General features: G+C 49.2%; 1 protein-coding gene across 1 annotated transcript in view; it reads left to right on the top strand.

Annotated features, from left to right (window-relative positions):
- Window positions 1-1,783: 1,783 nt before the first annotated feature.
- The window catches only part of CASQ2 (calsequestrin 2), a 301,670-nt gene continuing 290,575 nt past the window's right edge, over window positions 1,784-12,878 (top strand). Inside the window, exon 1 of the mRNA XM_085620733.1 lies at window positions 1,784-3,127. Within this exon, the coding sequence (XP_085476859.1) occupies window positions 2,894-3,127 (234 nt within the window). The 5' untranslated portion in view covers window positions 1,784-2,893. The remainder of the gene's footprint in view (window positions 3,128-12,878) is intronic.

The raw sequence follows: 12,878 nt of genomic DNA, 5'->3' as shown, positions 1-12,878 counted from the left end.
GGAGGTCTGTTATTCAATGTTTGAAGAGTGGTGCAGAGGTCTGTTATTCAATGTTTGAAGAGTGGTGCAGAGGTCTGTTATTCAATGTTTGTAGAGTGGTGCAGAGGTCTGTTATTCAATGTTTGAAGAGTGGCGCAGAGGTCTGTTATTCAATGTTTGAAGAGTGGTGCAGAGGTCTGTTATTCAATGTTTGAAGAGTGGTGCAGAGGTCTGTTATTCAATGTTTGAAGAGTGGTGCAGAGGTCTGTTATTCAATGTTTGTAGAGTGGTGCAGAGGTCTGTTATTCAATGTTTGAAGAGTGGTGCAGAGGTCTGTTATTCAATGTTTGTAGAGTGGTGCACAGGTCTGTTATTCAATGTTTGTAGAGTGGTGCAGAGGTCTGTTATTCAATGTTTGAAGAGTGGTGCAGAGGTCTGTTATTCAATGTTTGTAGAGTGGTGCACAGGTCTGTTATTCAATGTTTGTAGAGTGGTGCAGAGGTCTGTTATTCAATGTTTGAAGAGTGGTGCAGAGGTCTGTTATTCAATGTTTGAAGAATGGTGCAGAGGTCTGTTATTCAATGTTTGTAGAGTGGTGCAGAGGTCTGTTATTCAATGGTTGTAGAGTGGTGCAGAGGTCTGTTATTCAATGTTTGTAGAGTGGTGCAGAGGTCTGTTATTCAATGTTTGTAGAGTGGTGCAGAGGTCTGTTATTCAATGTTTGAAGAGTGGTGCAGAGGTCTGTTATTCAATGTCTGTAGAGTGGTGCAGAGGTCTGTTATTCAATGTTTGTAGAGTGGTGCAGAGGTCTGTTATTCAATGTCTGTAGAGTGGTGCAGAGGTCTGTTATTCAATGTTTGAAGAGTGGTGCAGAGGTCTGTTATTCAATGTTTGTAGAGTGGTGCAGCGGTCTGTTATTCAATGTCTGTAGAGTGGTGCAGAGGTCTGTTATTCAATGTTTGAAGAGTGGTGCAGAGGTCTGTTATTCAATGTTTGAAGAGTAGTCCTGAGGTATCCTTCAAAGGCCTGTTCTTTTAATGTTGTAGACTGGTGCAGTTTGCATTTGTTGGGTGAGTCTGCCTGGCTGTCTGGCTGTAGTCCTGGCGTGTCCTTGGAAGACCTGTTCTTTTGATGTTTGAAGAGTGGATACAAGGGTACGTTCTGTCAATGTTTGTGGTATGGTGCAGTTTGTCTTTGTTGGGTGGCTGTTTATGGCTGGCTGGCAATTGTTCTCGGGTATTCGTAAAAGGCCTGTTCTTTAAATGTTTGCAGTGTGGTACCGTTTGTGTTTATTGGGTGGTGTGTTTGGCTGTCTAACAATAGTCCTGGCTGTCCTTGGAAGGCCTGTTCTTTTAATGTTTAAAGTGTGGTACAGTTTGTGTTTGTCGGGTGGTGTGTTTGGCTGTCTGACAATAGTCCTGGGGTTTCCTTAGAACTGTTCTTCTAATGTTTGTAGACTGGTGCAGTCTGTGTTGGTTTCTTGACTGTGTCCGTCTGTCTGTCTGTCGGTCCTGGGGTGTCTCACCAACTCCTCTGTTGAGTGAGACGGAATCTCCATTACCCTCCGCAGTGACGCGTCTCCCGGAGGGGTTTACATAGTCTGAGCCCCCCCCCCCCCTCCCGCACCCCCTCCACTCCTCTAGCCCCCCCCCCCCCCCCTCAGCGCCCACTCACATCTGCCCATTCTTTCCCCCCAGCGGGTATTTTTAGCCTGTAAACAACTGCTACCTAAAAATGGCGAGTCCTTGGGCCGGGGCGGGCCGTGTGTGTGGCCGGGGGCTATGTACGGTATCGGGGCCGGGCTGGGCTGGGCCGGGCTGGGCTGGGCCTATTCTTGTGCTGGCATTGTGTGCGGCTCGGGGGTCCCTGAGACCCACCTCTGTCCCCCTCACAGCCAGGAGCGCAGAGAAGGGCAGGGTCGCCATCACTCCCTCTCTCAGGTCTGTCCCATGAGTATCAGAGCCAGTGAGGGACCGCTGCAGCCTGGTGAGTGACTGACTGTACCCAAGAGGCAGGGACTGAGCGCCTGTCACATGCACCTGTGTGCCTGTTCCTGCAGCGCACTGAGTGCCTGTCACATGACACCGAGTGGGTGTGTTTACTGCACCTCAGTGAGTGCCTGTTACTACAGCTCACTGAATGTTTGTAACATGTAGCTAAGTGTGCCCCTGTTACTACAGCTAAGTGAGTGTCTGTCCCTTGAAGCCACTTGAGTGTGTCTCCTGCGCCCTTCACTTCCCTTTGAGTATCTGTATGCTGAGAATTAGTCGCCCCCTGAGTGTCTGTCCCCTTGGTGTCCATTCCCTGAGTGTCCATTCCCTGAGTGTCTGCCCCTGAGTGTCTGTCCCCTTAGTGTCCACTCCCTGAGTGTCTGCTCCCGGAGTATCAGTCTCTGGCCGTCAGACCTCTGAGAGTTAGTCACTTGATTATCTGCCCCGAGTGTCTGTACCCCGAGTGTCTGTACGCTGAGGGCCAGTCTCTTGAGTGTCAGTGTCTCCGGCGCGGAGCTCTTGAGTGTCAGTCACTCACGTGCCAGTCAGTGATGCTATAAGAGAGAGCGCTCTCTGCCCGCCCTTGACTGTCAGTCCCTTGATGCCAGGCGAGGCTGTCACCTTCGACTTCTTGAATATCTACCCACTGAGTGTTAGCAGAGTTCCCGTCCCCTGAGTGTCTGTCCCCTGAGTGCCCACTCCCTGAGCGCCTGTCCCCTGAGTGTCTGTCCCCTTAGTGTCCACTCCCTGAGCGCCTGTCCCCTGAGTGTCTGTCCCCTTAGTGTCCACTCCCTGAGTGCCTGTCCCCTGAGTATTTGTCTGTCCACACCCTGAGTGTCTTCCCCCGAGTGTCTGTTTGTCCACTCCGTGAGTGCCTGTCCCCTGAGTGCCCGCTCCCTGTGTCGGTCCCTTCAGTAGGTGCCATGCTGTGCACGGGGTGTCTACTGCTGACGCTCCTGCTGCCCGCGCTCTGCCGGACAGAGGAGGGTCTGGACTTCCCGACCTACGACGGCAAGGACCGGGTGCTGGAGCTGACGGAGCGCGGCTTGAAGCAGGCCTTGAAGCGCTATGAGGTGCTCTGCGTCTACTACCACCAGCCCGTGGGGCCCGACAAGCTCTCCCACAAGCGCTTCCAGCTGACAGAGATGGTGCTGGAGGTGAGTGCGGCCCTCTTCGGTGAGCTATGGCTCATGGCGTGTTCTGAATACTCGTCCCTTAAGTGCTGTCCTCGTGTGTTGTGTGCTGTAGCTTGCTAAACCCCTGGCATACTCTATCTCTTATTTTCTTCTGTTACGCAGTGCGTGTTGCTATGTTATGTTAAGTTTGTGGCATTCCTAAAGCGCGCAGCCTGAGAGTAGGGAGGGACTCGAGGCGCTTTAGACTGGAAGGTTTAGTACCAGAATATGGAGTTTTAATGAACCATCGTGTTACTAAAATACCGCAGCCACATCATTTCAAATGTTGTGTCCAGCATCTGGATCGCCAATATATCGCAGTTGGCTAGTCGACGTACCGCACACAACATTGTTGCAGCGTGATGTTTTCGTGCTGTGACGTGCAGCCGTCTGGTTACTGTTCTCTTGTACTAGTTCTGGCTGGTGTTTGACGTTGTGCTTCTGGTGTGGCTCTCGGTCTCGCATCGGTGGCTTGTTCACGGAGCTGCTGTGTGTGATGTTGGTGTTGGGAAGGTGTGGTCCTGGGCTTTGCCGGTTGTATAGACACACCCCGAAGCGGTCAGATGTCCGTTTCGTGGCAGGCGCCGGTACTCTGGGTGCACTGCCGTGTCTGCGTGCGGTGGATGCCTTGTGTTACACGTGTTTGTGTCGTTGCAGAGAATGGTTCTGTGTCTTTGAGATGGATGTGAGTGTTGTGCCTAATGAGTTGTTTCTGTTTGTGAGTCACTTGCCTCCACAGCGGTTGCTGGGGTGGGCACGCCAGGTGCCTGAATGACGTGTTGAATTTATATTTTGTCAGTAATTGTTAGTGTATATTTGTCTTGTGTCATGCTGTTCTCTGCCTTTAAGTTATAGAGAGAAATAGTGTGTCACGTTGTGTTTCTGTGTTGCTTAATTTGCTAAACGACTTCACAACTGTTCCTATAGAGCTGTGCTTGGTATGATGTGTGCTGGCTAGTATGCCGCGAGTACGTGTGTGCAGAATATGTGTGATTTGCTTTTGTGTGATGATCAGGCAAACGTTGGGGGAAATTGCGCGAAATTACGCGTAAATACCGAGAGCCGTCGTTTCGTCCTATATTTTATTGTAAAAACCGCAAGCGGCGCGAGCCGCAGCTCCTCGTGTTCTGGCCCTTCCTGTTATTCCCACGCGCTCCAGGTAACATTTTGCTGTGAATGCGTAATAACGCACCGTGGCGTGATTCAGGTAAAATTGCATAACAAGGTTAGCACAAAGTCCCCCTGTTACACAAGGGACGCTAATGTGATTTAAATGTAGTCACCAGAGACCGCAGATGTGGGTGTTTCTGTGGGGCACGTGCTGGGAGCCACAATGGCCTTTTATATGAGAGTTCCTATCTGCGATGGGTGCTTGGTCGCACTTCCCTGTCATTTTCGAGTTGTTTGTTTTGATGTCTCTTGTGGTGAGTGCTCTTGGGAGGCACAGCATTCGTGCTGCCTTAGATGCAGGAAAGTGTTTTGTGTATGTTCTGTTGTGTGGTGTTTATGTGTGATACGTCTTGGTGGCTGGTCTTGGTGGCTGGTGATGTTGGGCGTCAAGAGGCAGGTGGCTGCTGTGTGCATCTCTGCTAGGTTCGATGTATGTGATGTGTGCAGTCCAGTGTGTTTTGTGTCTCTAGTTGTATGGTGTTAATGTGTGGCGCTTCTTGGAGGCTGGTACTGTTGGGAGTCAAGAGGCAGGTGGCTGCTGTGTGCATCTCTGCTAGGTTCGATGTATGTGATGTGTGCAGTCCAGTGTGTTTTGTGTCTTTACTTGGTGGTGTTTCTTGAAAGCTGGTGCTGTTGGGCGTCAAGAGGTAGTTGGCCGCAGTTTGCATCATAGTTAGGTTTGAAGTATTTGATGTGTGCAGTCCAGTGTGATTTGTGTCTCTTGTTGTGTGGTGTTTAAGTGTGGTACGTCTCGGAGGCTGGTGCTGTTGGGCGTCAAGAGTTAGCTGGCCGCACTGTGTATCTCAGCTTGGTTGTATGTATGTGATGCGCCCAGTCCAGTGTGTTTTGTGTCTCTTGTTGTATGGTATTAATATGTGGCACTTCTTGGAGGCTGGTGCTGTTGGGAGTCAAGAGCCTGGTGGCTGCAGTGTGAGTCTCAGCTAGATTCGATGTTTGTGATGCGTCCAGTCCAGTGTGTTTTGTGTCTCTTGTGTGGTGTTAATGTATGGTAGTTCTTGGAGACCGGTGCTGTTGGGAGTCAAGAGGTAGGTGGCCGCAGTGTGCATCTCAGCTAGGTTCGATGTTTGTGATGCATCCAGTCCAGTGTGTTTTGTGGCTCTTGTGTGGTTTTTATGTGTGGCGCTTCTTGGAGGCTGGTGGTGTTGGAAGTCAAGAGACAGGTGGCCGCAGTGTGCATCTCAGCTAGGTCCGATTTATGTAATGTTTGCAGTCCAGTGTGTTTTGTGGCTCTTGTGTGGTGTTTATGTGTGGCACTTCTTGGAGGCTGGTGCTGTTGGGAGTCAAGAGGCAGGTGGCTGCAGTGTGCATCTCTGCTAGGTTCGATGTTTGTGATGTTTGCAGTCCAGTGTGTTTTGTGTCTTTAGTTGTGTTGTGTTTATGTGTGGTGTTTCTTGGAGGCTGGTGCTGTTGGGCGTTAAGAGGTTGCTAGCCACAGTGTGCATCTCAGCTAGGTTCGATGTTTGTGATGCGTCCAGTCCAGTGTGTTTTGTGTCTTTAGTTGTGTGGTGTTTATGTGTGGCACTTCTTGGAGGCAGGTGCTGTTGGGAGTCAAGATACAGGTGTCCAGAGTGTGCATCTCAGCTAGGTTCGATGTTTGTGATGCATCCAGTCCAGTGTGTTTTGTGTCCCTTGTGTGGTGTTTATGTGTGGCACTTCATGGAGGCTGGTGCTGTTGAGAGTCAAGAGGCAGGTGGCTGCAGTGTGTATCTCAGCTAGGTTCGATATTTGTGATGCGTCCAGTCCAGTGTGTTTAGTGTCTTTAGTTGTGTGGTGTTTATGTGTTGTGCATCTTGGAGACCGGTGCTGTTAGTAGTCAAGAGGTACATGGCCGCAGTGTGCATCTTAGCTAGGTCCAATGTTTGTGATGCATCCAGTCCAGTGTGTTTTGTGTCTTATGTGTGGTGTTTATGTGTGGCTCTTCTTGGAGAGAGGTGCTGTTGGGAGTCAAGAGGCAGGTGTCCGCAGTGTGCATCACAGCTAGGTTCGATGTTTGTGATGCTTCCAGTCCAGTGTGTTTTGTGTCTCTTGTTGTGTGGTGTTTATGTGTGGCACTTCTTGGAGACTGGTGCTGTTGGGCGTCAAGAGGTAGCTGGCCACAGTGTTCATCTCAGCTAGGTTTGATGTATGTAATGTGTGCAGTCCAGTGTGTTTTGTGTCTCTTGTTGTATGGTGTTAATGTGTGGCACTTCTTGGAGACTGGTGGTGTTGGAAGTCAAGAGGCAGTTGGCTGCAGTGTTTATCTCAGCTAGGTTCGATGTTTGTGATGCGTCCAACCCAGTGTGTTTTGTGTCCCTTGTGTGGTGTTTATGTGTTGCGCTTCTTGGAGGCTGGTGCTGTTGAGAGTTCAATGTTTGCGATGCGTCCCGGCCAGTGTGTTTTGTGTCTTTGGTTGTGTGGGTTTTATGTGTGATGCTTCTTGTAGAGCAATGCTGTTGGGAGTCAAGAGCCTGGTGGCTGCAGTGTGCATCTCAGCTACGTTCGATGTTTGTGATGCGTCCAGTCCAGTGTGTTTTGTGTCCCTTGTGTGGTGTTTATATGTGGCTCTTCCTGGAGACAGGTGCTTTTGGGAGTCAAGAGCCTGGTGGCGGCAGTGTGCATCCCAGCTACGTTCAATGTTTCTGATGCATCCAGTCCAGTGTGTTTTGTGTCTCTTGTGTGGTGTTTATGTGTGGCGCTTCTTGGAGGCTGATGCTGTTGGGAGTCAAGAGGTAGGTGGCCGCAGCTTGCATTTCAGCTAGGTTCGATGTTTGTGATGCGTCTAGTCCAGTGTGTTTTGTGTCTTTGGTTGTGGTGTGTTTATGTGTGGTGCTTCTTGGAGAGCGGTGCTGTTGGGAGTCAAGAGGCAGGTGACCGCAGAGTGCATCTCAGCTAGGTTTGATGTTTGTGATGCGTCCAGTCCAGTTTGTTTTGTGTCTCTTGTTGTGTGGTGTTTATGTGTGGTACGTCTTGGAGGCTGGTGCTGTGAGGCGTCAAGAGGTAGCTGGCTGCAGTTTGCATTTCAGCTAGGTTCGATGTTTGTGATGCGTCCAGTCCAGTGTGTTTTGTGTCTTTGGTTGTGGTGTGTTTATGTGTGGTGCTTCTTGGAGACCGGTGCTGTTGGGAGTCAAGAGGCAGGTGGCCGCAGAGTGCATCTCAGCTAGGTTTGATGTTCGTGATGCGTCCAGTCCAGTGTGTTTTGTGTCTCTTGTGTGGTGTTTATGTGTGGTGCTTCTTGGAGACAGGTGCTGTTGGGAGTCAAGATACAGGTGTCAGCAGTGTGCATCTCAGCTAGGTTCGATGTTTGTGATGCATCCAGTCCAGTGTGTTTTGTGTCTCTTGTGTGGTGTATATGTGTGGCGCATCTTGGAGGCTGATGCTGTTGGGAGTCAAGAGGTAGGTGGCCGCAGCTTGCATTTCAGCTAGGTTCGATGTTTGTGATGCGTCTAGTCCAGTGTGTTTTGTGTCTTTGGTTGTGGTGTGTTTATGTGTGGTGCTTCTTGGAGAGCGGTGCTGTTGGGAGTCAAGAGGCAGGTGACCGCAGAGTGCATCTCAGCTAGGTTTGATGTTTGTGATGCGTCCAGTCCCGTGTGTTTTGTGTATCTTGTTGTATGGTGTTTATGTGTGGTGCTTCTTGGAGACCGGTGCTGTTGGGAGTCAAGAGGCAGGTGGCCGCAGAGTGCATCTCAGCTAGGTTTGATGTTTGTGATGCATCCAGTCCAGTGTGTTTTGTGTCTCTTGTTGTGTGGTGTTTATGTGTGGTACGTCTTGGAGGCTGGTGCTGTGAGGCGTCAAGAGGTAGCTGGCTGCAGTTTGCATTTCAGCTAGGTTCGATGTTTGTGATGCGTCCAGTCCAGTGTGTTTTGTGTCTTTGGTTGTGGTGTGTTTATGTGTGGTGCTTCTTGGAGACCGGTGCTGTTGGGAGTCAAGAGGCAGGTGGCCGCAGAGTGCATCTCAGCTAGGTTTGATGTTCGTGATGCGTCCAGTCCAGTGTGTTTTGTGTCTCTTGTGTGGTGTTTATGTGTGGTGCTTCTTGGAGACAGGTGCTGTTGGGAGTCAAGATACAGGTGTCAGCAGTGTGCATCTCAGCTAGGTTCGATGTTTGTGATGCATCCAGTCCAGTGTGTTTTGTGTCTCTTGTGTGGTGTTTATGTGTGGCGCTTCTTGGAGGCTGATGCTGTTGGGAGTCAAGAGGTAGGTGGCCGCAGCTTGCATTTCAGCTAGGTTCGATGTTTGTGATGCGTCTAGTCCAGTGTGTTTTGTGTCTTTGGTTGTGGTGTGTTTATGTGTGGTGCTTCTTGGAGAGCGGTGCTGTTGGGAGTCAAGAGGCAGGTGACCGCAGAGTGCATCTCAGCTAGGTTTGATGTTTGTGATGCGTCCAGTCCCGTGTGTTTTGTGTATCTTGTTGTATGGTGTTTATGTGTGGTGCTTCTTGGAGACCGGTGCTGTTGGGAGTCAAGAGGCAGGTGGCCGCAGAGTGCATCTCAGCTAGGTTTGATGTTTGTGATGCGTCCAGTCCAGTTTGTTTTGTGTCTCTTGTTGTGTGGTGTTTATGTGTGGTACGTCTTGGAGGCTGGTGCTGTGAGGCGTCAAGAGGTAGCTGGCTGCAGTTTGCATTTCAGCTAGGTTCGATGTTTGTGATGCGTCCAGTCCAGTGTGTTTTGTGTCTTTGGTTGTGGTGTGTTTATGTGTGGTGCTTCTTGGAGACCGGTGCTGTTGGGAGTCAAGAGGCAGGTGGCCGCAGAGTGCATCTCAGCTAGGTTTGATGTTCGTGATGCGTCCAGTCCAGTGTGTTTTGTGTCTCTTGTGTGGTGTTTATGTGTGGTGCTTCTTGGAGACAGGTGCTGTTGGGAGTCAAGATACAGGTGTCAGCAGTGTGCATCTCAGCTAGGTTCGATGTTTGTGATGCATCCAGTCCAGTGTGTTTTGTGTCTCTTGTGTGGTGTATATGTGTGGCGCATCTTGGAGGCTGATGCTGTTGGGAGTCAAGAGGCAGGTGGCTGCAGTGTGGATCTCAGCTAGGTTCGATATTTGTGATGCATCCAGTCCAGTCTGTTTTGTGTCTCTTGTGTGGTATGTATGTGTGGTGCTTCTTGAAGACCTGTGCTGTTGGGAGTCAAGAGGTAGGTGGCCGCAGTGTGCATCTCAGCTAGATTCAATGTTTGTGATGCATCCAGTCCAGTGTGTTTTGTGTTTTTAGTTGTGTGGTGTTTAAGTGTGGTGCTTTTTGGAGGCTTGTTGTGTTGGGAGGCAGGTGGCCGTAGTGTGCATCTCAGCTAGGTTTCATGTATGTGATGTGTCCAGTTTTTTGATTGGAATCTGAAACACACTGCAGGATCCTTAGAAGTAGCATAAAACCTAGCTTGAACAGCGTGCTCTGGAAGACAGAGGGCCCGATTCACAGAACTAACTTAAGACAAAATCCTAAACTTACTACCATTTTCGTATTCACAGAAGGCAGTTACTCATCTTGGTATTCACAGAAGACACTTACTCACTTCGGTATTCACAGAAGTTAGGAGTCCTAACTTTAGGACTCCTAAATGCCTTCTGTGAATACCGAAAGTCTTAAAATTAGGATTTTTCTCAGTTTAGGAGTCCTAAAGTTAGGACTACTAACTTTACTACTACTGAACTGAGAAAAATCCTAATTTTAAGGCTTTCGGTATTCACAGAAGGCATTTAGGAGTCCTAAAGTTAGGAGTCCTAACTTTACTACTACTAAATTGAGAAAAATCCTAATTTTAAGACTTTCGGTATTCACAGAAGGCATTTAGGAGTCCTAAAGTTAGTAGTCCTAACTATACTACTACTAAACTGAGAAAAATCCTAATTTTAAGGCTTTCGGGATTCACAGAAGGCATTTAGGAGTCCTAAAGTTAGGAGTCCTAACTTTACTACTACTAAATTGAGAAAAATCCTAATTTTAAGACTTTCAGTATTCACAGAAGGCATTTAGGAGTCCTATAGTTAGGAGTCCTAACTATACTACTACTAAACGAAGAAAATTCCTAATTTTAAGACTTTCGGTATTCACAGAAGGCATTTAGGAGTCCTAAAGTTAGGACTCCTAACTTCTGTGAATACCGAAATGAGTAAGTTCCTTCTGTGAATACCAAAATGAGTAAGTTCCTTCTGTGAATACCAAAATGGTAGTAAATTTAGGATTTTGTCTTAAGATAGTTCTGTGAATCGGGCCCAGAGTGTCATAGATGGATAATAACCGTTAATACCAGGGAATCTTTCTCCGAGGAGTTCTGAGTGACATCAAATCGATAACTAGAGCAACGCTCCCATACTCACTGTGGCCCAGCTACACTTTGAAGCTATGTATAGCGCCCGTAAGACCATCTGCTCCGGCTTTCAATAGCTACATAGGGTTAAAGGAGTAACGTGGCAGACACATAGAACATGATGTCACTTGCCTCAGCCCTCTGCCCTTTGATGCACCTGGTGTCCTGCCGCCCACCACCACTCTCTCGCCACCCCTTCTCTCCCCACCCAACATGAAGAAAATAATACCCATCACCCTAACAGACGACCCTCAGCAATTACACTCACTTCCCTCTCCCAAAAATAAACAAGGCCTCCTATCGTTCCCCACCACCCTCTTCAGGTACCATGTTCCCCGCTCAAACTGACTGTGGAGCATTACTACTCACCCATAAGGGTCTCAAGGCACTGGGAGGGGGAGGGGGCTGCTGATCCGACGAAGACACTGTGGTGCAGTCGAAGAGCCAGGTCTTGAGGTCCTTCCTGAATGGAGGCAGTGACGGCAATCGCCGGAGGTGCAGCGGCAGGGTATTCCAGGTCTTTGCTGCGAGGTAGGAGAAGGATCTTCTTCCGGCCGTGGTCTTGCAGATATGTGGGTTGGTGGCCTGGGCCAGTTGGGCGGAGCGAAGATCTCCGGTGGGTGCGACAAATGCAAGGCGGTGGTTGAGGTACACAGGTCCCGTGTCGTGTAGGGCTTTGTAGGTGTGTGTGAGGAGCTTAAATATGGTTTTGTTGACTGGGAGCCAGTGGAGGTCTCTCAGGTGTCTGGTAATGCTGGTAATGTGGCTGCTGCGGGGGATTTTGAGGATGAGTTTGGTGGAGGCGATCTGAATGTTCTGCAGTTTCTTGAGGAGTTTCTGGGTGATACTGGCATAGAGTGCATTGCCGTAGGCGAGTCTGCTGCTGATGAGTGCACGGGTAACCGTCTTTCTGGACTCAGTGGGGATTCACTTGAAGATATTTTGGAGCAGGCATAGTATGTGGAAGCAAGCTGAGGAAATTACATTGATCTGGCGATTCATAGAGAGCGAGGAGTCCAGGATGATGCTGAGGTTTCGTGTGTGGTTTCGGGGGGGGGGGGGTTCCAAGTGCTGCGGACCACCAGGAGTCATTCCAGGCGTAGGGGGTGGAGCCCAGAATGAGAACTTTGGTCTTCTCTGATTTGAGCTTGAGGCAGCTTTCCTTCATCCAGGTGGCGACAGCCGTCATCCCACTGGGGAAGTTCTTACAACGGAATCTTCATCAAGACCATTGGAGGAGCAACCTACAAGGTAGGTAAAACTACTGTTAAATAAGGTTCAAAGTCAATAGGGGGTATGTGACTACAGAGATACAGCACAAGGGCTCACTTCAATAGACCACTGTCCGATTAACAGTGGAAATAATAAAGATGGGCCTGGGTTCGCTCCCGATGCTAGAAAATGTAGGACACTGCGGGTACAAAGAAGAGGGTGGGGTGGCACATCAGTGCTCGCTTTCATACCAGGAATTAGAGAATGCAATATGAATTAAGTATAATCCAGTACTCACATTAACCCGCTCGTACAACAAACAATGAAGGAAAGCTCGGAGATTACTCCAGCACAAATGAATATATCATCAAATCAACGTCGTTGATAAAAGGATGAATTAATCTAAGGACAGAAATAGCCGGCCATTAGATGAAATGGTTCTATTCAAAACGTGCTAGATCCTATCACCAGGGAACGTGGTCTGCAGGTGAACGGATAATACATGCGAAGCGCATCATCATTATTAGAGCCTTATCAGGGAGCTCTGTTGCAGGGCGATGCAAGCCAATGCACAGCTTTCTGTGTCCTGCATCGTAGACCTCCCTTTCAGGTGGTTTCTGGCCATACCGCTGCCTTACATGTGGCTCCTGGCAGCCACATCGAGTGACCAGTTCATATAGGTGCATTGCTCTGCCGCAACCAGACTGACGTAAGGATTGACTTGGTGTTGAAGAGCTGCAGTGCCCTTCCACCAACAGACTGAGGTAAGGATTGACTTGGCTTTGAAGAGTTACAGGGCTCTGCCTCAACCAGACTGGCGAAAGGATTGACTTGGCTTTGAAGTGCTACAGTGCTCTGCCTCAACCAGACTGGCTTAAGGATTGACTTGGCTTTGAAGACCTACAGTGCTCTGCCTCAACCAGACTGGCGTAAGGATTGACTTGGCTTTGAAGAGCTACAGTGCTCTGCCTCAACCAGACTGGCTTAATGATTGACTTGGCTTTGGAGAGCTACAGCGCTCTGCCTCAACCAGACTGGCGTAAGGATTGACTTGGCTTTGA

Source organism: Triturus cristatus, chromosome 8 (assembly GCF_964204655.1).
Source record: "Triturus cristatus chromosome 8, aTriCri1.1, whole genome shotgun sequence".
Classification (NCBI taxonomy): Eukaryota; Metazoa; Chordata; class Amphibia; order Caudata; family Salamandridae; genus Triturus; species Triturus cristatus.
This window is presented reverse-complemented; position numbering and strand designations above follow the sequence as displayed.